This window comes from Cynoglossus semilaevis, chromosome 15, assembly GCF_000523025.1.
Source record: "Cynoglossus semilaevis isolate Cse_v1.0 chromosome 15, Cse_v1.0, whole genome shotgun sequence".
In the NCBI taxonomy this organism is placed as follows: Eukaryota; Metazoa; Chordata; class Actinopteri; order Pleuronectiformes; family Cynoglossidae; genus Cynoglossus; species Cynoglossus semilaevis.
In genome coordinates, this window is record NC_024321.1 from 6160990 (window position 1) to 6183699 (window position 22710).

Below are 22710 nucleotides of genomic sequence, written 5' to 3' on the forward strand. Positions count from 1 at the left end.
TAAACAAAACAATAGCAACGTGCAAAAAACATAACCAAACATTAGGCTAAAACTCCAAAGCCAACTCTAAATGTTAGCTGAAGAAAGCTAACAAAAGTCCACGTTTTTGTGTGTTGTAACTTAAATAGAAACACACAGTTTGAAAATACACAGAAGTTATTGTACAATTTATTATAACAGGTTCTAGAACATGTTTTCTGTGCATTTGTGTGAGTTCCTGCGCTCATCCGGAAGGTTTGCAATGTGTGAGCACATTCATTCTTGTTCTGTGTGTGTGCGTGTGTATGCACTTTCAGAACACATATCATTCTGCTGTTCCGGCTCCAGGAACAGATGTTGGCTATTGTAAATACAGGTGCACAGGCAGTTCCGGAAGCTGCGACCAGTAATGAAAACGTTCCTGTGGTTTGGTGATGGTGTAATGCACAAGGCATTTCACCATTCATCTGAGGACAGATCGCTGCAGCTCCATTTAAAGAGTACAGTTCTTACTCTCAGACTGGAGCTTTGTGATAAGTGTTGCAGTGAGACTCAACCTCATTCCTTTCTTTTGTTTTCCTCTCACTTTTATTTAAGGTTCATTTGTCATTGCATTCAATCACATGGTACAACAGACTGGAATTAACTTTCAATTGTTAATAAACATTTAGCATTTGCTATGATGTCTATTATCAATCATGCCACCGTCATTTGTTTGTGGATGATACTGTGCTGTTTCTACAGAAAATCATATGTGGTCCTGTATTTATATTTTTAATGTGATCATTTCTATTGAAACACTTTTCTTATAACGAACCAGTTTACCAGAGATAGTATATGTAGTGCTTTCAGTCAACGTTGCCATGTCTGGCAATTATTTAAAAAAATTCCCAAATTCTGTTTTTTTATTTCACATTTAGTTCCTTTCTGAGAAAAAGTAGGGGAAAATCAATTTTCAGTAGGCGACAGAGAGAGATATCTTTTGTGAAGAACATGGAGTTAGTGAGGATCATTGGAATGCTGAGGATGATGGGAGTTCTTGGGAAAGGTCTGAGTAATGTCCCATGACCCGGTCCATCTAAGACAATTCCAATACTGCTGCGTAAAGTGTCCATTGCACAACATAACTATATATAATGCAAATACTGGCTGCAAATAATGGTTCCAAAACATTTACTGCAGCGCCCTCTTTTTGAAGATACGACCCATTTCTCCTTCACTGGGGAACATTCACGGCCTTTGCATTAAAATGCTTTATGTAAAACACTGCAATTCCAACATTTCCAACAATTCGTCGTGCTGAACCCCACACCCCAGTTTGAAAGCCACTACAATAACTGAAGGTGATTTGAATTGAAGGGTGCAATCTTAGTGAAGTGCTGAGTGCTTCAGAGAGGAATGGCCATCTCCAGTCCTTAACAACAAGTGTCTTTCTAGGTAGGGATGAAAAAAAAAAAAGAACTAATGCACTGTATGTCCTCCATTCTAACTGAACCAATCAAATCAACAATTTCAACCTTAAGACCTGAGATCAAAACTAAGTCTCTAACCCTCAAACAGACCAGTTCTGAGACTGGAAAGAAGGAGGACCAACATGCAATCACTTAATAAATTATCCAAGTGGGCCTAACAGAGATAGTACTACAGGAACACGCAAACACACACATGCACAGCTGTCACTAGGCGGACGTAAGAGCACGGGGTTAAGGAGTACAAGCAGCACATTTCCGGATTTTATAAACATGTGTCTCAAATAAACTTCACATGCTGATCCCACCGATTTATGTGGCCTGTCCTGAAGTTCCGAAAGTGTCTTTAAAAGGACAGAGAACTTGGGAAAAGAGCTTTATAAGGTAAAACCGCGGCTGTAAACATCGGCCAACGTCCAGCTCTGTTTGGTCCGTTTGGTTTCACACAGCACCAGTGATGTCAAACAGGCAAGAACACAGCTCATTTCTGAGCAGGTTTGTCGTCCATGTGGAGTAAACTCTCCGACTGCTTCCTGCCTCTGTTGGGTCTAAAGACCAGCCGCTGGGCTTTTCAAGGGGAATTTACATTCCCCCAATCACTTAGCGCATTTACTGAGTAAATAAATTAGGGTAGTTTAGTTCTAGCTGAAAGAAGTGGATGCTGATTATTAAAGCAGAGCCTTTTTTTCAGTCAAAATAAAAGACCAACCAAAGAGCTTTTATCTTACACGGGGCTGATTTGTGTGTTTATTATTCTCCATAATTAATTTTACTGGCTCTTTTTGTTTCAGTAGGCTTCCCCTGTTTAGAGAGACTTGTAAACAGTGTGTCCGGATGTGGCGCGCGTGCACACACACACATACATACACAGAATTAGAAGAGTTTAGACTGTGGAAATGAGTCATCTGCCAGCACCCAGATCAGTTTAACGGCGACAGGATGAACGAGAGACGCCCAGAGACTGCGCGGCTCCGCGAGACCACATGATAGCTCCTGATACCACACAAAACACCTACAGGGATTCATTATGAGACAATGTTTTGTGTTATCTGCGCCGGGCTGAGAACAGGGTCAATGTGACACAGGATCAGAGGAAATCAGCAGCTTAACAAGGCAGAAAAGTGATCCAACTAAAAATACAAAACACTACTCTGCACCAAAACATCCTTAACAGTCTACACATGATACATTCATGTTTGTGGAGTTATCGTTTTAAATTAGCAGGCTAATCCAAAAAGTATCACATTACTGCGAGCTAAAAAGGATTTTAAATGTCCTTTCTTTTGTACAGGTTTGTGTTATTTGTGACAATAATAATTAACATGATCCCATGTGATGATAATTAATTTAAATGTATTAAATTAAATTAAATTAAATTACCCAGTTTGAAAGCCACTACAATAACTGAAGGTGAGTGCTTCAGAGAGGAATGGCCATCTCCAGTCCTTAACAACAAGTGTCTTTCTAGGTAGGGATGAAAAAAAAAAAAGAACTAATGCACTGTATGTCCTCCATTCTAACTGAACCAATCAAATCAACAATTTCAACCTTAAGACCTGAGATCAAAACTAAGTCTCTAACCCTCAAACAGACCAGTTCTGAGACTGGAAAGAAGGAGGACCAACATGCAATCACTTAATAAATTATCCAAGTGGGCCTAACAGAGATAGTACTACAGGAACACGCAAACACACACATGCACAGCTGTCACTAGGCGGACGTAAGAGCACGGGGTTAAGGAGTACAAGCAGCACATTTCCGGATTTTATAAACATGTGTCTCAAATAAACTTCACATGCTGATCCCACCGATTTATGTGGCCTGTCCTGAAGTTCCGAAAGTGTCTTTAAAAGGACAGAGAACTTGGGAAAAGAGCTTTATAAGGTAAAACCGCGGCTGTAAACATCGGCCAACGTCCAGCTCTGTTTGGTCCGTTTGGTTTCACACAGCACCAGCGATGTCAAACAGGCAAGAACACAGCTCATTTCTGAGCAGGTTTGTCGTCCATGTGGAGTAAACTCTCCGACTGCTTCCTGCCTCTGTTGGGTCTAAAGACCAGCCGCTGGGCTTTTCAAGGGGAATTTACATTCCCCCAATCACTTAGCGCATTTACTGAGTAAATAAATTAGGGTAGTTTAGTTCTAGCTGAAAGAAGTGGATGCTGATTATTAAAGCAGAGCCTTTTTTTCAGTCAAAATAAAAGACCAACCAAAGAGCTTTTATCTTACACGGGGCTGATTTGTGTGTTTATTATTCTCCATAATTAATTTTACTGGCTCTTTTTGTTTCAGTAGGCTTCCCCTGTTTAGAGAGACTTGTAAACAGTGTGTCCGGATGTGGCGCGCGTGCACACACACACATACATACACAGAATTAGAAGAGTTTAGACTGTGGAAATGAGTCATCTGCCAGCACCCAGATCAGTTTAACGGCGACAGGATGAACGAGAGACGCCCAGAGACTGCGCGGCTCCGCGAGACCACATGATAGCTCCTGATACCACACAAAACACCTACAGGGATTCATTATGAGACAATGTTTTGTGTTATCTGCGCCGGGCTGAGAACAGGGTCAATGTGACACAGGATCAGAGGAAATCAGCAGCTTAACAAGGCAGAAAAGTGATCCAACTAAAAATACAAAACACTACTCTGCACCAAAACATCCTTAACAGTCTACACATGATACATTCATGTTTGTGGAGTTATCGTTTTAAATTAGCAGGCTAATCCAAAAAGTATCACATTACTGCGAGCTAAAAAGGATTTTAAATGTCCTTTCTTTTGTACAGGTTTGTGTTATTTGTGACAATAATAATTAACATGATCCCATGTGATGATAATTAATTTAAATGTATTAAATTAAATTAAATTAAATTAAATTAAATTAAATTAAATTAAATTAAATTAAATTAAATTAAATTAAATTAAATTAAATTAAATTAAATTAAATTAAATTAAATTAAATTAAATTAAATTAAATTAAATTAAATTAAATTAAATTAAATTAAATTAAATTAAATTAAATTAAATTAAATTAAATTAAATTAAATTAAATTAAATTAAATTAAATTAAATTAAATTAAATTAAATTAAAAAATAACAATGTTTCTACTCACTATAAATGTAATAATTTGTTTACCATATTCCAATGAGGTAGATACAGTATAGGGGAATCTTAGCACAAAAAGTCACACAATAAAAAGCAAACAAAATAAAAGTATAAGTTAGGTTTGTGATTGTTTGTTGTAAATTTCACCACACAGTCGAACAAACCTAAATTTAAAGCAGGCATGTGTTCGATGCAGAGACCAAATCGGATTCAGTATTGTTTTAACCAAGACTGCTGTCATCATTAATTGTCAACATTTCTCCACTAGAGGTCGTCATTCCGGGTTACCACAGTTATTTTTAAGTGATTTTCTAAGACTCATCCATAAGCGGGATGTAAAAAACACCAACACACACTGGTCGCGTGCATCAAAGCGTGTGTGTATGTGCCCTCTCCTCTGCAGATGTGCAGCGGGACATCTAGCTTGCGTGACCCTAATGTGTGACAGAAACATGGATCACAGGTGTCCACCATTTTTTCCCCCAAATTTTCCAGGAAGCGGTGTTTGTAAGAGCCGATGTTCCTGCAGCAGCTCATTGTTACCTGAGGAAACAACTGCAGTTCCCTGACTGGACGTGTTTGTGCTGCTCTGCCTTTTGTTCTTTGCTATAAAGACTCAGGAGGAAAAAACAGTCATGAACCTGTAGGTACATCTGTGGTCACATGGGTCCATCAGTTTATTCTATGAGAGGAGACGGGGCTTTGAGGGGATGTGACCCCAGAACATACTGTTACAGAAAACTCCTGTTGGACATTCTATTTGATTCCTCTGTTTTTCCTCTTCCTTTCCTTTTGCTCCTACTTCTTTTGCATCTTTCCTTTTCTTCTTCTTCTTCCTGCACTACATTTCAAAACAAATTTCTGCTTTAGAGGAAGTGATGATGGATGAGTGCAAACAGCTAAACAAAAAAAACAAAACTTTCAGCCAAGAATTCTGTAGATCTTATAGTTATGTCGCACCAATAGTCAGCAACAGTTACCAGAATAAATGTAAATAATGAAAAATAAGACAAAAAAACAGCAGCTCAAATAATTGCTTACAGTCAAAAAACTCAACTTAGGAGCACATACCTTGATCAAACTTAAAAAAAAAAAAAATCAGCAGGCCTCTATCTGAAACGGATGTGTTTTTTAACATGGAGATCCTGCCTAGTCCTAAACTCAATATTGCCCATCATGCCAAGACCCTGTCATTAATTAGGAAGTGCCTATTCTGGAAAAATCCATATTCATTGTTTGCATATTATCTGTGACACATTTACTGCTGCTTTGACCTGAACGACCTTGAAAAGTGTTAATAATTTCCCCTGGAACGATGACTGAATAAAGGATGGCCTGTTTTCTGTTACTAACGGAACTGAACTGTGAACTGTACTTAATTTCCAACCTGTAGAAACAAAACCTGAATGAATTCGGAATCTGTTTACTCCTCTGCGGCCTTTTTTTGCTGGCACGGGTGTTTGCTCAGTGACTGTGGGTTTTCTGACAGTTTAGTAAACGCCAGCAGAGCCAAGCAGGGTGTTTGAGAGGCTGTTGTCTCCCTCTGGGCAGCGGGGAGGTTTCTCCGAAAACTCTGTCAGTCACGTCTGGACCTCTGCGGACACTAAATCATGCTCTTAGCTGGCCCGCTTCCGCACAGCAGCAGCCTCGGCTCCTTCCTCAGCTGGAAATGCAATACGCCACGTACCCGGGCCGGGAGACCACCCAGGAGGCACACAGGGTCTCACACACACACGCAGGAAAAACAAAAGTGCTAGTGCTCGTACAATGGTACACACACACACAAGCCTGCAATCAAGCGCATGTAGAAAGACACACACACACACACATGCAAGCCAGTGTGTTTTGTCCTGGAGATGCGAGTTGGATGGTTTGTGGCGACAGGAGTGAGGGGGCAGAGGAATTTCACAACAAGTGGTGGTTTCAGTGGTTTCTCTCACTGGGATGTGAAAACCACAAGAACTCACGACTTCCTCTTCGCAGAATATCAAAGAGTTTGTGTTCAAAAGGAGCTGAAGACATGTCCGACTTTTAAGAAAAGTTCCGAAAAATAACTGGTAAATGAAGTCATACGTCAGTGGATTGCGCTGGGAGTGAGGTGAGACGTGCAGAAATGGAGTCACGACTCACAGGGGGAGATAAAATAATGAACTAAAAACTGAAGGCCCCTCAGTACTACAGTCTGGTCTCAACGCCTGAGTCCAAGATGAACAGCAGCTCCTGACTGAGCGTGTGTGTGTGTGTGTGTGAGCGCTATTCAACCATCAACCTTGGGCGACTTCACTGTAATTTGGTTTCCACAATCATGTCGGTTATCTGGGAAGTGCCAGAAGCAACAGTTGTGATGTTTCCCAACTGCTCTGTGCTGTGGATGTTTTCCTCGGTTTCCTCTTTTATTATACACATTCATTTCATGACTTCATTAAAATCTAGCGCTGTAATTCTTGTAACGTGAGCTCGGTCCAGTTAGAAGGTACCTGGTTAACTTTACTGCCTGAGGCAGGATGGAAAGCAACTATGGAACGTGTTCATAAAGAGGGAAATTTAAACTGAAACAGAAGAATTTATTCAACCGTTTTTGGAGCCACTGACTTGGTTTCAGCATTAGAATGAGGGAAGGTAATGTAGATGACGGAAAACAGAGACTCTAATAAAACTTTAATAGAGTTTAAATTTAATAACTTATTCCTGGTGTGCAGCAGGTTTGGGTGACAAAGGATAGGTGTGTAGACATATTGGTGAATGAACAAAGAGCGTTCCTGAAGTTAAAGGAGAACTTAGACAATATAAAAACAGGAAAACAGAAGCACAAAGTAAACTAGAAAGTGCTGGTTCTTCAAGAATGAAGTACTGTAGAGGTACTAGAGAATAAAGAGTAGCTGCTATTCAGTTTTAGAAGAGAGACCAGAGATCTAGAAGATTCCTGTATCTAGATTTCTTGAATAAAAGTAACTACTTAGTTATTAAGTTGAAGAAGATCTTTGTGTGTTTTTCTTCAACTCCTGCGAGTATATCAGTGTTGTGCTCAATTAAACAGTACAGAGTTTAACACTCTGGAACTAGAAGATCATTTAATTTCATTACATAAACTTTTTGGGACAATTTTGTCTGGCAGTGTGCTGTGGGAGTTTTCTAATAAAATAAATATGTTCCTTGGCTCAAAAAGGTTTAAGAAGCAGAAAATGAAGGTAAGCTCAAGCTGCTGCAGCTGTTCTTTAACAGTAAGACACTGTGTACTCGCCTGCTTCTTTACAAACTGCTGCAAGGTCGGCTCCCACATAGCCATGAGCAGCATCGGCTAACTGCATCAGCTCCTGAGAGGTGGCGCTGCAGGGAACAGAATTCAGCTGCTTCTGAAAAATGTCTGCGCGCTCTGCTGCAGCAGGAACTCCCACCTGTAGGTGTCACAACAGAACAGAACTAGTTTTAATGAACATCCAATTACAGCAGTGGAAACACACAAGATTGTTGCTCAAGTCCAATCAAGAATAGTGTTCAACAAAAGGTCTGCAAACTGTGGAGGGTCCTTAGACGTCCTGAAAGAGGGTCATGGAATTTCCATTTTGAATTTTTTTTTTCCACAAATCAAATATGATAAAATCTGAAAGAATAAACTCAATGGGGAATGGGATTCACTCTCCATTAGTTCAAGGTCATTGTTAAAAAAAAAAAAAACTTAAAAAAAAGCACCTTAGATGTAGAAATATATTCACTGTGTAAACACTGCTATACAAAGACAAAACAAAGACTGTGTTATATCAGAACTTTAACTCAAACAAACCTCGAGCTCCTTATCAAAGCGCCCTGGTCGACGTAGGGCCGGGTCGAGGGCGTGGGGTCTGTTTGTGGCCCCGAGAACCAACAGCTGACCCGAGTGACCCTCCTGGGAAAAACAAAGCAGAAATATTTTTAAAACTGGTTCTATTTAGTATTTTTCTGTACTATTAGATTTTTGTTTTAACTCATTTTTTGTCACTACTGAAGAAACTCTTCAACCACCTTTTCAACACTTCCACGAATCATTCCCAAGGTTTTCCAGGCACCTCAGTAGTTTAAAGCTAACCTATAACTATGTCTATAAAATTTGGTTTATATTTGGCTTTCCTGGGGATATATTTCAGTTGTGGTGTTTTTTCATTGTTTCATTTGGTTAGGTCTTAGTATTTTATTATTATTTTATGACGATTTTATTTAGTCCTTGCCTATAGTATGCTGTTATTGCTTAGAGCCATTTTAAATGTAAGTCTTTTATATCAAATTAATTTGCCAACTTTTTAACTTTTGATATTTCTGGCTATTTCTGGCCTTGATGTCAAATTTGAGTTGTTTTTCAGGCAACATATGTTTCAGTTTTCTTACTAATCCACACCTGTGGGGATTAGGAGTAAAGTCGCAAAAATCAAAAAAATGTAAATCATTTCTAAACACTTACCTTGAAATGTAAGCATTTTCAAGGATGTGAGTTGCCCTGTGTATCTGTGTGTATAATAATAAATGGTTACCACATGATTGATGCTGCACTGGTCCTGATATAAACTCTGAATCACACAGAGTCAAACAGCCCTGTATTTAGTGTAACTTCTTGACCACACGTATCCCAGTGTTTTTCCGGCTTCACATCCTTAAAGTGGCTTCGGAGATTTGTTTTTATAGCCTACGGGAAATTTTCTTTTTCTGACTCTGGTCTGATGCTGAACCCAACTCACTCCTGTGTTTTTCGGGGGTGGTCCGCCTGCAGAATTTAGACCTTTCCTTCCCACCTTTTGGGCAGCAGTAAAACACAAATAAATTACAGCACAAAGCACAAATGCTAGAGGAGCAGGAAGTGATTTCTTCACATTCCACAGGCCAATCAGTGCTGACGACCTTGAATTGTCTGGAAAACAGACAGGAGTTGTTTCTGTTTAATATCACCGATCCAAGGGAGAGAAAAAAAAAAACGCTCATTGCCAGAGGACATGGAGCTGAACTTGGCTGATAACGTTCCGGCAAATTGGCAGGTCATGATAAACTGAGGTGATGTCTTTCCCAGGCCCCACCTCAGTAGGTATGTGTGTGTATGTGTGTATGTATGTGTGTGACGGATCGTCTTTTTTCCCCATGAGGTTCTCAAGATACAAGTGGACAAACAGCTGAGCAGAGTTTCAGGATGCAGAGTGTGTGAAGGGCGTCCAGCCCCAGAGATGGTTTCTACAGGAGAATCAGAATCCTGTCTGATCTTGGATCAGCTGCCGTAACCTAACTCCGCAGCCCTGTGTAGGCCGAGTGTAACACAGACCTTCTGAGGAGTCATTCAATCACTGCTGGATGAAAATGTAGCAGATCAGCAGGATGGTGTTCATCCATATTTTCACATTAAAGGAAAAACCAGAAGACTCCCGTGTGTTTGTGTTGGACTGTGGAAACAATCAGTGTTTCTTTTCATGTGGTGATTTACTCAGCTGACAGATCCATCAGAGTGACTGCTCTTCACAGATTTATTCAGCCACCACATTCACAACTCAATATTAGCCTCACAGCTGCTCAAACATTCAGATGCTTTCAACAGTGAACATTAGATTTTCTACCTTTAAGTGTAAAATTACTATTAAACATATTTTTCTATTTTGACTGAGATGTTGACATTTTTTCAGTTCACTTTGGTTTGCTCTTACTTTGTCTGTGTGTACTTTAAATATTGTAAAACTTTTTGCTACGTTTGATTTCAGCTATTACTGAGAAAGGGTTTAGTCAAGGCAACTTTGTTGTTCTGTGTCTGCAATGTTTTTGCTTTAATGTAATTAATAGTAACAACTTTAGTTATATTCTCTTTTGGTTGTGTAATGCGAAGGCTTGATTTTTTATTTGGAGAACTGTTTAATGATTTAAATGAAATGTTTAATGATTTTTTTTATGTCAAATTATTTATAATAAAACTATAACAAAAAATAAAAGCCATACATGAGATAGTGCATGTTTCTTTTTTTAAACTTACATATATATATATATTATTATTCATTGAAATAAATAAATAACAATAAATAAGTCATCACTTCATTTACAGAACCATTAAAAAACTCATGTGCAGACAATGATCAATGGAGACAATGATCTCATGGGCAGTGGGCAGAGAACTTACTGAACCGATTCCATCCATCAGAGTCAGGAGAGAAGCTACGACTCGTTTCTCCACCTCGTTCTGAGCTCCCTCACGCTTCGGGCACAGAGCGTCCAGTTCATCAACAAAAATGATCGCCGGCTGCCTTTAAACACAACCAAGGCGTGGCAACAGTTCAATTTTAAAATTAGAAAAAAAACAAATAAGCCTATCTAAGCTAACGTGAAAATTCAGCTCAACAATGCACATTTTCATTGACATTTTCTATACTTTTTGGTAATTTCTGAAACTTTGTTGCTAAAATCTTTATTAATGTCTCCTTTTAGTGTCAACTGCTTCTAATTTTTCATTCATTTTTTTCACATTTTTTTTATTTAGGAGCTAGCCTCCCGTTACAATGTAGCTAAATTTTTGCTTTTCTCAAGTCCCATTTTTTTTAAACTTAATTCATTTTCCTTTTTTATTTTTTAATGAGTAATTCATTGTTTATTTTCTAGTTATATAAAGTTTTTACCTGTTCACTTTTCACTTTTGTTATTTAATTGATGCAACAGTTTCTCAGTAACATTACCGTAGTTACAGTAAATAGCAGGTGGACAGGGAATAACTTTTACCTCTGTGCTGCTTCAGTAAATATCTGCCTCAGTCTTGCTTCTGTCTCACCATAGAACCTGTAAAAAAATTGGGAAAAATACTTTTGAGGATTTTCCTCTTGCATTTCCATTTCCATTTACTCTGTAGGAAGCAATAATTTGCGAGGGAAAAAAAAAAAATTTGCTTACTTGCTCATAATCTCAGGGCCATTAATGACAGTCATGTGAGCTCCCACCTCATTGGCTATGGCTCGTCCAATCATTGTCTTGCCTGTGCCTGGGGGTCCATATAGGAGAACGCCTCTGGGAGGTGGGATACCTGCATTAACAACAACAACAAAAAAGTCAAAAGTCTGAATTCCTGCATGTGTCGAGTCAAGATAACTCTGTTAAATGTGTTGAGCAGTGAAAACAAAAGATAAATTAATAATCTTGGGGTTCTTGTTCAACACTTATGAAACATGCATTTTCAACAAGGATGTGTTGACTTTTTAAAACTCCCCATTTTGAAACATCTTACATCATAATGGGTGTGTCATTCTGTCCATCTGGTTGCCATACGCCACTGTGTAAATGCCCCAAAGAGCACCTGACCTACCATAGTTGGAGAAGAGCTCAGGGTGTTTGAGAGGAAGCTCGATGGTTTCTCTGATGACGTCCAGCTGTGTGCTCAGACCACCAATCATGCTGTACGTCACCTTTGAGCTCTTGGCTTCACCATCTGGATCCTCCCGCCCTGCTTTGTGTCTGAGAGTGACTTTAGTGGAGGTGGAGAGGCAGTAGAAGGTGTCAGTGTTCAGAGCACCACCAGATGGAGCTGTGGGGATCTTCTCTCTCTGTCTGCTCTCGGATATTACTGAGCTCTCTAGGCTGACAGAATCGTCTGTTGGTGCTGCAGGAGGAGGAGGATCCTGGGAGTTGTAGGCAGGACTGAAAGGAGATGGAGCAGGTGAGGAGAGGGAGGACATCTGGATTGGGCGGCGTGGGGTGCTGGCTGCGGGACCAGGCTCTCCAGGTGTGCCTGGCGGCCCCTCTGCATTATTGCTGTCCTCCACTGTGAGTAAACTGAGCTGTAAGGAGAGGTCAGCAGGTGTGGAGTCCAGCACAGAAGTGATCATAGAGGACTCCTCTGTATCAGGAGCTTGTCCTGGTGCAGGAGCTGGTCTCTGGAGGGTGACGCCATCCTCACCTCTAACAGCCTCCACCCTCAGACTGCAGGAGCGGCCATAATAGGTGAGGGAGAGGAGATTTCCTGGGAGAATGATGTTGCCAGCTGGGACCAATAAAGAATAAAAATCAAAATAACTTTTTCTGTCTGTCTGTCTGTCTGTCTATCAATATGCTGCAAGGAGGAAAACTGCAGTGGAGCATGTACATGTATTTCAACAAGTGTCTGTATTTATTCAGTAAACTGACTTACCCAAAGATCTAACAAGGAAGTTTTTGAACTCATCTGTCTCCAGTGTGTCATCTTTTGACCTGAGCAAAAATACCATATGTACATAAAAATAATGTAGATTATTTAAATATTATTATTGTGACTTGTGGTTACATTTAATCTTTAACTCAATTCAAACATTTATCGAGGTTGGTCGATTATAGATACATGAAGTGTAGTTGTCAAAATAACCACCAGGCGGTAGCATTGCTTTACAAAACAAATATAAAAACAACAAAGCTTTTTGAATTAGTTTTTAACTCCATGTTAACATAAAGCATATGAAACAATTGTCTTTGTTAACGACAAAACAAAATCATTAACACTGAAAACATTTAACATGTTCAAAAAGAGCACAATTCCAAACATTTGTATAACAAGAACCCCAATAGAATAAGAATTAGAATGTGGAGGAATAAATAAATCAACCAGAAGTTATATCTTGTACCTGTTGAATAAAAACAGTTCCTCAGCCTGAAGCACCGGACCAATGATTGGCTGCAGCGTCACCTTGTCTCCTGACTTTACTCTCAGGTTCATTTGAGCGTGTTTCTGAAGACCAACTTTTCCTCCTGGAAAAGAGGCAGCAGGCCAACCCACACACACCTGTCCAGAAAAATAACAAGAAATGTTAAAGTGTGAAGATAAAGAGGGCCGTGAGGATGGAAGACAGGAGAGGAGACATGACCTCTTGTCCAGTTGGACTTGTCAGTAGAACTGGTCTTCCAATGCATACATTGGCTGCCTTCATTGAATTTAGGCCCAGCTGAGCCAAAGACGATCTGCAGGATTTGGGTGTTTTGTCATCAGCTGGAAAGAAAACAAAGAAAATGAATTAAAATGTCTTCCCACTCCTCTTTCTGCCTGGGTTGCTGTCCTAAAACCCTTGCAGTAAGACATAAAAGTATTCTGGTAAAATTAGATAAAATCAGAAGCAGAAGATAAATAGAAGTCCTGGTCAAGTCTAATCTTTCATTCACCTGCACCTCTCCTGTGGGCCTGTGTAGAACAACAGACACTTAAAGTCATCCATTCAGCAATTAAATAATTTAACTCAACGAGTATCGCGGGTCGTTAAGGGTGACTCCGGTGTTAAACACACCATATAGTACAGAAGTATCTGTCCATTGGAAAAACAACGTCATAGTGTGGTGCAACAGGTGCACAAGAGGGTCAACTATTCATCAGGTTCGAGCTCCATGTGTTGGATATCTACTCAAACGGAAATGCACTATTCTTAAAGACATGACACAACCCGGCTCTCCCCAGAATACTATCTGCCAAATAAATGCTTCATCTCAGAACATTTGACACATAAGACTGATGTTTCAACATCGATGCACGAATAAAGTTTAGATTTTAGCCATAATCAATGTGCGATTGGACAAAACGTCAAATGTCTTTTTAAATGTCTTACAGACTGAATATCAAATTAATATGCAGTGATCATTGTGAATCGCAGTCTCACCCTTCTCAATACAATCAATGACAGTGAATGAGTTGCTGTTCGAACTCCTGCAGCTTCCTCCTTCGTGGCCGGGTGTTTGCAGACTTGAAGAGTCGCTGGAGTTTTCCTTCAGTAACCCGGAACTGTCACCATCACTGGATTTCTTGGATTTGCCTTTATTTTTCTTTGAAGACATTTTAAAAATGGAAATAGTCTCCACGTGAAAGTGCAGACATGTGTAAACACTGCGCAAGCGTTCCACTCTTCCTGGTTATATACTGACTCCGCCCAATTCTACCGTATAACCCACTTTTTGTCTTTTTTTCTAAAGAGAATGCTGCTTTGTGATTTGTAAGCGCAACGCTTACTGAGTATTATGGTATTTATGCAACGTTTATGCGCTTTACGTAACAACGCTGCACTGTATGAACTGGAAGCTATACAAATACAACCATCTATAGTGGAGTGTGTGTCATTTAGTCAACAACATGGCATCTTGTTTGCTTATTTTTAAACATCTGCCTCCATTTGTCGGACGGGTTTGCAGAAGAATGTCTTGTCCCACTCGCTTTGCTGTCCGGGCGTTTGCGACCACTGTAGTTCGTTCCCACCTGCACAGAGCAGAGGGATCCAGCTCCCTGGGTCTGACCGGGAAAGTTGACCGATTCGGTGGAGTCACAGTGAACCTGGGGGATTCTGGTTTACCTCCAGATATCAGTGAAAGTTTATTCAGCACAATACTGCGAGGTTTGTTGCGCAGAGACCGTATAAATCCTAAACACATAAAACCCCGATTGTATGCACTTCAGCTACAACTGAGTGATTTATTCACTAACCACCACTAACCAAACTCAAACCATTTGTGCAACGTGTTTTTGTTTCCATCCTGTATAATAAGAGAGAGGGATATTGATACAGTATAAAGTGAAGTAACCTTGTAATACCTGTGTATTTGGAAGTATAGAGTAGTAGACAAGCATGTGATGAGGCTACAGTACATACAGTATATAAAAACAACCAACGAGTGAGGTGTGCAGTCTAAGTGACAGATGGGTTCAACATACGTAGGGGTGAACTTTCTTCACCTCAGCACCTCCTGTTTAACTTAAGAAAACCTAATTAAATCATTAGATTGAAGTTATACTTTTCTTCTTTACCTCTTCCTCAATAAAGTATTGATAAAAGTAAATATTGACCACGATGAGAGTGGGACAACAGGAAAGGTTTGAATTTGTATCTATTTTTACCGTAAAATCCTAATCCAGCTTATACGGTTTTAATTCAGCAGTAATAAATATGTTTTACTAATATGGTGTTGAAATGCACATTAAAACATATTTACTGATGTAATAAACATTTTATAACTTGCCTGAATTGGTATTAATTCTGCAGCTGCAAAATAACATTAGAGCAAATTTAAATATCTTTTTTATTTGTTTGTTTGTTTTGATTCCCAGATTCTTTAGACCAGTGGAAAGCAGAGGGTAAGGTGGCAGTGTGGCTCATCGTACCCATTTCTTTGAGCAGATGTGCTGCTGCTGCTTCCACTCACGGCTTCACTTTCCACCACGCCAAACATGACCATACTGTCCTTGCCCTGTGGCTGGGAGATGGAGAGAACAGACTACCAGCGTTTGCAACTCACCAAATTGGAGTGGCAGGTAAAAACATTTAGATATGGCTAAAAGTTTGTTAAAAATTTAGATAAGTTAATTAAAACAACTTTCCCTTTTCAACAACGTCTCAATTCTTTATAATAATCTGCTTAAAACTCGACAGCTTTCAGTTATTTACGCTGCCAGTAAAGTGTCAACATGTATATGCAACTTAATTATCTTACCACAGGAGTCGCTGTTCTGTTTTTACATCTGTGGTTTGAGACACTTAAAGTAATATCTTTCTGGAGTCTGTCAAAGAGAACTTGTTAACCTCCTCTGCTATGTGTCTAACTGTCCAGCAGAGGGCAGAGTGGCATTTTACTTCCACGAACGAGTGCTGTAGATGCACTTGAAGCATGTCAGAACATGTTCTGAGCATCCTTCAGTGAGGTACACGATCAAGAATTTCCCCTTTTCTATCACCAAAAATCCCCCCTTCTCACATTCTCCTCCAACGAAGGAAACAATGATGACACACAGTCAGAGAATCTGAAACATGCAGCTGTTTTAATACATGCCTTCCCAAGTGCTTGACCCCATGACCAAGAACAGAATGATTTTGCATTAATAAAAAGAAAATCACCAGCTCCTGTATTGTATCTGTGTTGTGGTTTAATTACTGGTCTGTTGGTTAGAAAAACACATTTATTTTATCTTTGTGTGCACAAACACAATAAGAAAATGTTTTTTTTTTTCAATTAGAAATACCATTAATATATTGTACATTATTTCTTATTGACTCTATTGTCATAAAACCATCTTAAACATGAGAGTCTTTGTTATAACAACTCAAACTCTGGTTAGTGCAGACATCTAACCAGACAGGTAACAGCCTTTAAGTAATATTAAATAAAGCAAGCTTTTTTTCATTGTCATCTAGCAGTCCCCTCATCTTGGAATGGTCCAACATCTGATCCATTTTCTTCCCCTATTGTTACACTAGTCATGCTAATTACTTTGTTTCCTACACCCTTGGTAGATATTACCAGCATTTTTATAAAGGACATGAGTTACATAGTTGAGAGCGTCGGTTCATTCACCCATGGAAACATTAACATCAGTGACTTTGGACTGTGTTCCGTCCTCTCCACCTCCCACAGTTGGACTTCTGCAGTCACTTTGTAAACAGTTCTGTGTTATGACAAAACACAAGTGAAGATATTTTGTATAAAATCATTTGTCAGACATTTCTTCTGAGCTGTAGCTAACTGTAAATCTTGGCTATTTATATATAGTAAACCAAACTTTAGTTAAGATAATTGTTTCTGAAAATTTCATATCATATTAATGATAAAATGCCCCCCTGCTCCTGCTGAGTATTTTGTTTCCTGGACTCAAGTCTACATAATGATAGCTTCTCTGTGCAGCAGTAGCAGGGCCTCCTTCTGTGCAGTGCCATATGGCACAGGCTTGAGGATGACCTCAATTTCCACTTGGACGTCCAAGTCGAGCCTTCGAGACGACCTATCCCTCTTTACACATCTGTGACATTCATTTAAAACCAGGCCCGTCTCGGCCGGAAAGGACAGTGGCTGGTTTTTCCTTCCCTTTGCCCTCCTCGAGAGCTGTTGACAGCAGGAAGTAGCCGCTGCACTTAGTCACTACCTGCTGAAAAAAAAAGAAACATCCCACTCACACGGGAGAGAAAAATGTTGGATGGCAATGTCCACTCTACATCACTTACATGCTGGGCTGAGTCACTCAGACTCCGTCCGTGCCAGCTTATTTTTACCTTCAGTTTTCTGACACTGACAAAGTTAATTGTAGTTTACACAGTCAGTGTAGCGAGTTAAAGCTACGGTTGGGCAGGTGATGTGTTTTTGGTGCAGTGGATCAGTTGTTCTATCACAGACTTTCACGACAGTAGAGAATAAATGATCTGAGAAAGAACTGGACATGTGTGGCCCTCAGTGGACTGGATTTGAAAAACTCTGTCACAGTTTCATTCAAAAAGAAGTGCAAACATCCGTATCTACATATCGTTTTTTCAACAGCAGTACAAACTGATGTGTCATGGGTCCCCACAGGCACTCAGAGCCAGCAGTGAGTTCCTGGCACTTTAGATCTGTGTCAAAGAGAACTTTATTACCATTTTAATTCTGGTATTTTTGGCTGCTGCTCTCCAGTAGAACCACTAAACAGGAGGAGAAGTGGAATAAAATTGACTTTTCTTCCTGTGCAGTTATGAACAGGAAGCCCAGCATTATGGTATTTTCTTTGACTTGTCAGAGGTGTTTGCAGATGTGATTAGTCTTCATAATATAAAGCAGTTCAATCTTCTCCATCCACTTCCCCAGTTTGTACGTTGTGTGACCCTAAAGCCCACAGTAAATAGTTCCCAGTGGTGCAGCTTGGAAAAAGTGCTGACATATAAACTGAACAACTGTCGCGTTTTATTTTTCTCCAGGTGCAGTCGTCGATGAATCCAATGGAAAAGTTCTCGTTGTCCAGGACCGCAATAAGGTAGATTAAGTTTTTGACTTCGGGATCCACTCACATCAGTGAATAAAATATAGTAAAATAGAATGTGGTTAAGATTATTTTAACCCTGGGTAAACATCTTATTGTAGTTAAAATACCATGACAGCAGGAGTGGATTCTTTTATTACATACATAAATAAATCCTATTACTGAAAAAACTTTAAATTAATAATAATAATAATAGTTATTATTATTATTATTATTATTTGAACATTATCAATTAATACTACAACATTTAATTTTTAATACAGGCTGAATACCTAATGTAATTTATTAAAAAAACATGAAGACACTAAAGTTGCTGGGTTAGCATTTAGATTTTGGTTTCATTTTAAATAAATGTGAAAAAAAAAATTCCTGAAAAAAGATACCCAAATGGCTAAAAGCTAGCAAATGAATACAGTTAAATAGCTTAAATTAAGAGCAGGTACTGAAACTCCTACTCTGACGGCAGACTTGGACAAACTAGAAATGATGGACATTCCGATTTCCTTTTCATTCAGTAAAACACTTCACTCACAACCATAACATGAACCAAAGAGCATCAATCTGCACACGGACCAGACCAGTACGGAGGAAACAAAAACTCATCAGTGATCGTTGTGTTTGTCGCCATCCTGTGCATCGTGTGTTTATCCAAAGATGGTTGGAAATGTCACACTTAGCATCGCCTCTCTGTACAACATCAGCTGACCTCAAGTAAACAGACTGTTTACAGGAGCTGAATGCAGTCAAACAACTTTGTGAGCCAGTGTTGTGTGTTTCTCCACTCTCACAGAGCCCCGCTGTGGATGTGGGGGTGTGGGTTTGGTTCATACACAGCAAAGTCTTTTCAAGCTGCTCCACTCAGATATGTTTGTGCTCTGAGTCAGGCCAAGACGAGATCACTCCCAGTTTTAAAAGGTAATTATAGAATTAGTGCAACAATTTGGAGACAAGTTGCTCAATATAGAGTAACAAGTGAAGACTTGTTCTGGTATAAGGTCTGGTTCTGTAAGCTTGAAGTTGTTAAACCTGCTTTAATGCTGTGATAGCAGTGAGTCCCTCACACCAGGGTCCAAAGGGAAAATCATTCAATTTACCTCCTAGAGTCGTAGGAAATACTGGTCTACTGCCAGTTTGATTAGTGTAAATGGGTCCCTAAAATAAACCCAAACCTAGGCTTTCAAACTCTAAAGCAGTGTTTTATCAACCTTGTGGTCAGAACCCCACGTGGGGTCGCCTGATATGTCTAGAATCGATTACAAAAAATAAAAATAAAAACATTTTTCAAACAATCTTAAACAACTATATTCTTTCAATTTCATGAATATAAATCCAGCACAAATAAAATATAGCAGTATATCAATATATCTTAGCGCATCTTGATTGACAGCTGAGATTACCTGACTGCACAAGTGACAGCTATTAAAATGTTTCTGGGGTCGCCCGAAATTTGTGCTGTCAAAATGGGGTCACAAGCCAAAAAATAATGGGATAATGAATAGATGAAATAATTCAATAAATAAATAAGCTGATAAATAGCTGATCAAAACAACGACAAAGGATTTTTGATGGCTAATTGAATCACAGAGAGAATTCCAGTGTTATTGACTAATAATGACACACAATGAACAAAATGAACCAACAGAGAAAATAACTATTGTGTAATAATTATCACATAACAGTGGAATGAAACGACTTGCCGTCACACAATAGTACACTGACCCAATACTAGAACGTCCAGCGTGCCAGTAACAACACAGGCTATTTCAGCACAGACAGAAATCTTGATAGTGTGCAGACAGAGCATGTAGTGATATGGTATTGAATAACAGATGGTGGATTATTTAGTTATCATTAGTTTTGTACTCTTTATGCTTTGCTATGACATAAAGCAAACACTTTGTTGCTGTCTGGTTTGTGGTTTTGTGCTAAATGGACCAAACAGCCATCTTATCCAGAAAACATGCTTAAGTTGGAATTCTAGTTATTGATATTTTAGAAGAGGTGAGAACTTTAGATGCAATCCATGATGCTTTTCGCTCGACTTTCATCATATGCAACATTTAACACATCTGGAAGTTGGTGCATATATCTGAATGGCCTGAGTTTAGAAACAGAGGGAAACAGTTTGTGGCCTGGTCGTGGGGGAGTGTTTTATCATTTCCCATCCTCCTCCTCTCCCCTCCTCCCTGCATCTAGGAGTTTACTGGAAACGGATATTATAATTGTCTGGCCCTTGGCAGAACAGAGGCTCTGGCAAATGAAGCTGCGGAAGGACTCGCTTAAAAACACACACGACTGGCATTTACTCTCACATCAACCCAAAGTGATAATTTTTCTAAGTTGATAAATGACGGTGGATTTCATGACATTTACAACAAATCTTTTTTTTTTAATTTTTCATAGGCTCTTTAATAATGAAATTGTTATGTATTTATTAGACATGAACAACATTTATTGTCTCCAGAAATATAACAGCTCCAAAAATATAACAGTTTTACACAAAGTAAATGTTATAGTGCATCTGTGGTCCTCACAGAGAGGACATGCGAAATCTAAGAGGAATCGGCAATTCGGAAGCAGAACATACATCATTCTTTAAGTAACTACAAAAATATATTTGTACACATGTAGACAACAGTGACGTTATAACTTAACCAGCAGCACACTGTCATTAAATATCTAAGGTAAGTGGTGAGACAGGTCTGGAAGAAGAAGAAATAAACTCCATCGTATGGAACTGGGTATAAAACACGAAATGGCAAGACTCTCGCATCAGAACAGCTGATAAATATTTAAAAATCAAACTTCATCCATTCTGTACGACATTAACTGTAAAATGTTCTAATAAACTAGGATACATGTACAGCAGTGATGTGTCATCACACACAATGCTAATGGTTAATTATGTAAATTCCAGACGAAGAATGCGTGGAAGTTCCCCGGTGGTTTGTCCGATCCAGGAGAAAATATAGGTGAGTGTAAAAAACCAACAAAGCAAACGTGTAATACAGTACAACGAATGAAATCGCTTTCAGTTTCTGTGTTAAAGCTGGGGTAGGCAAGCTTTAATCACAATCAGTTAGGATCTCCAGTACAATCTGAGTTAAACTCAACACATCTTTCATCGAAATAAATTGGAATTGGAATTATGTTCCAATAAAAAACAGCTGTTCTACTTAGCTACTGGATTTAGCCTTTACAAGGAAACGTGTCTTTTTCAGTATTAGCAACTGTCCTTTGTCCATGTATCCAGGTAATTTTATCCGACTTGATAACAGCAAAACAACATTTCAGCCTCATCAGACTATACAGGAAAACAATTTTCTGAACATTTCTTTGGTTTCTGTGGAACTCCGTAATTTCAGTTGGCAGTCACAGTTGGAAGCTCAAGGCCAATGTTGATCTTGGTTAGTGATATTGAAACAACATAGTTGTAATTAGGTGTCTGCGCAGGCACAAAGGGATTGACAGGATTCTAGCAAACCTCATCCTGAATGACTGAGGTTTGTGTCATTTTATGTTCGTGGAGGAATACAAACTTACTTGCTGACATCAAGTCAACAAACAACTCCAAAGTTAAGCAGTTTTTTTCAGCGTTGCCTACCCCAGATTTAAGGTGATACATTCATTTGAACTTGGCTAAAGGTACATTACATACGGTAAATGATTTTTCTCCCACTATGTTGTACATTTTTAAAAGCAGCTTCAATATTCAATACATGATTCAACAAAGAATGCAGCATCAGGTTTTTGCTGTGTAAAAACATTTCATCTTTTCTCCACATGGATTCACCACTCCCTCATAGGCACTACTGCTGTACGTGAAGTGTTTGAGGAAACTGGCGTTCGCTCAGAGTTCAGGTCTCTGCTCAGCATAAGGCAGCAACACAACCACCCCAATGCTTGGGGCATGTCCGACATGTACATCATCTGCCGCCTCAGCCCGCTCACCTACAAAATCAACTTCTGCACTCAGGAATGTCTGCGCTGTGAATGGCTGGACCTGGCAGACCTGGCCAAGACCAGCCACACCACCCCCATAACCTCACGTGTAGCCCGGCTGCTGCTTCACGGCCTTGAGAAAGGTTTCGACACGGTTGACCTCGCCATGGAGGAGCTTCCTGCCGTTTATTCTGGGATGTTCTACCAGCTGTACCACAGGCAGATTCCTTCAACACCCAAATCCTAGCATCTATTTAAGGTCTGTTGATAATTGTTGTACACACAGATACAGATGTAACTGGTAGTTACAATCCAGTAAAGTATTTTGCTGGCTTCACAAAGACAGTCAAGTGTTCAACACACAACATCAGTCTCACATTTCATACCGATTGCAGAAGGGGAAAAAAAGGAAAAAATTATACATATGGGATTATACACTACTGTAAGACAAAAGTAAAATAAATCTAGACATGTGTTGATAGATGCTGGGCAGCAGTTGGGACGATG

The 22710-nt window shown here is 39.4% G+C and overlaps 2 protein-coding genes across 2 annotated transcripts in view; one reads left to right on the plus strand and one right to left on the minus strand.

Annotated features, from left to right (window-relative positions):
• The window catches only part of afg2a (AFG2 AAA ATPase homolog A), a 96261-nt gene extending 81835 nt beyond the window's left edge, over positions 1 to 14426 (minus strand). Inside the window, exons 1-10 of the mRNA XM_008326662.3 lie at positions 14156 to 14426; positions 13376 to 13497; positions 13136 to 13293; positions 12670 to 12728; positions 11848 to 12522; positions 11439 to 11568; positions 11271 to 11327; positions 10678 to 10801; positions 8341 to 8442; positions 7801 to 7954 (exon numbers count right to left, since the gene is read on the minus strand). Coding sequence (XP_008324884.3) covers positions 7801 to 7954; positions 8341 to 8442; positions 10678 to 10801; positions 11271 to 11327; positions 11439 to 11568; positions 11848 to 12522; positions 12670 to 12728; positions 13136 to 13293; positions 13376 to 13497; positions 14156 to 14330 — 1756 coding nt within the window. The 5' untranslated portion in view covers positions 14331 to 14426. The remainder of the gene's footprint in view (positions 1 to 7800; positions 7955 to 8340; positions 8443 to 10677; positions 10802 to 11270; positions 11328 to 11438; positions 11569 to 11847; positions 12523 to 12669; positions 12729 to 13135; positions 13294 to 13375; positions 13498 to 14155) is intronic.
• A 92-nt stretch (positions 14427 to 14518) lies between these two features.
• Positions 14519 to 22594, plus strand: nudt6 (nudix (nucleoside diphosphate linked moiety X)-type motif 6). The gene is made up of 5 exons (XM_017039432.2): positions 14519 to 14881; positions 15592 to 15795; positions 18200 to 18255; positions 21179 to 21233; positions 22068 to 22594. Exons 1-5 carry the CDS (start codon positions 14623 to 14625, stop codon positions 22448 to 22450), a joined length of 957 nt encoding a protein of 318 aa, XP_016894921.1. The 5' UTR covers positions 14519 to 14622; the 3' UTR covers positions 22451 to 22594.
• Positions 22595 to 22710: the final 116 nt, after the last annotated feature.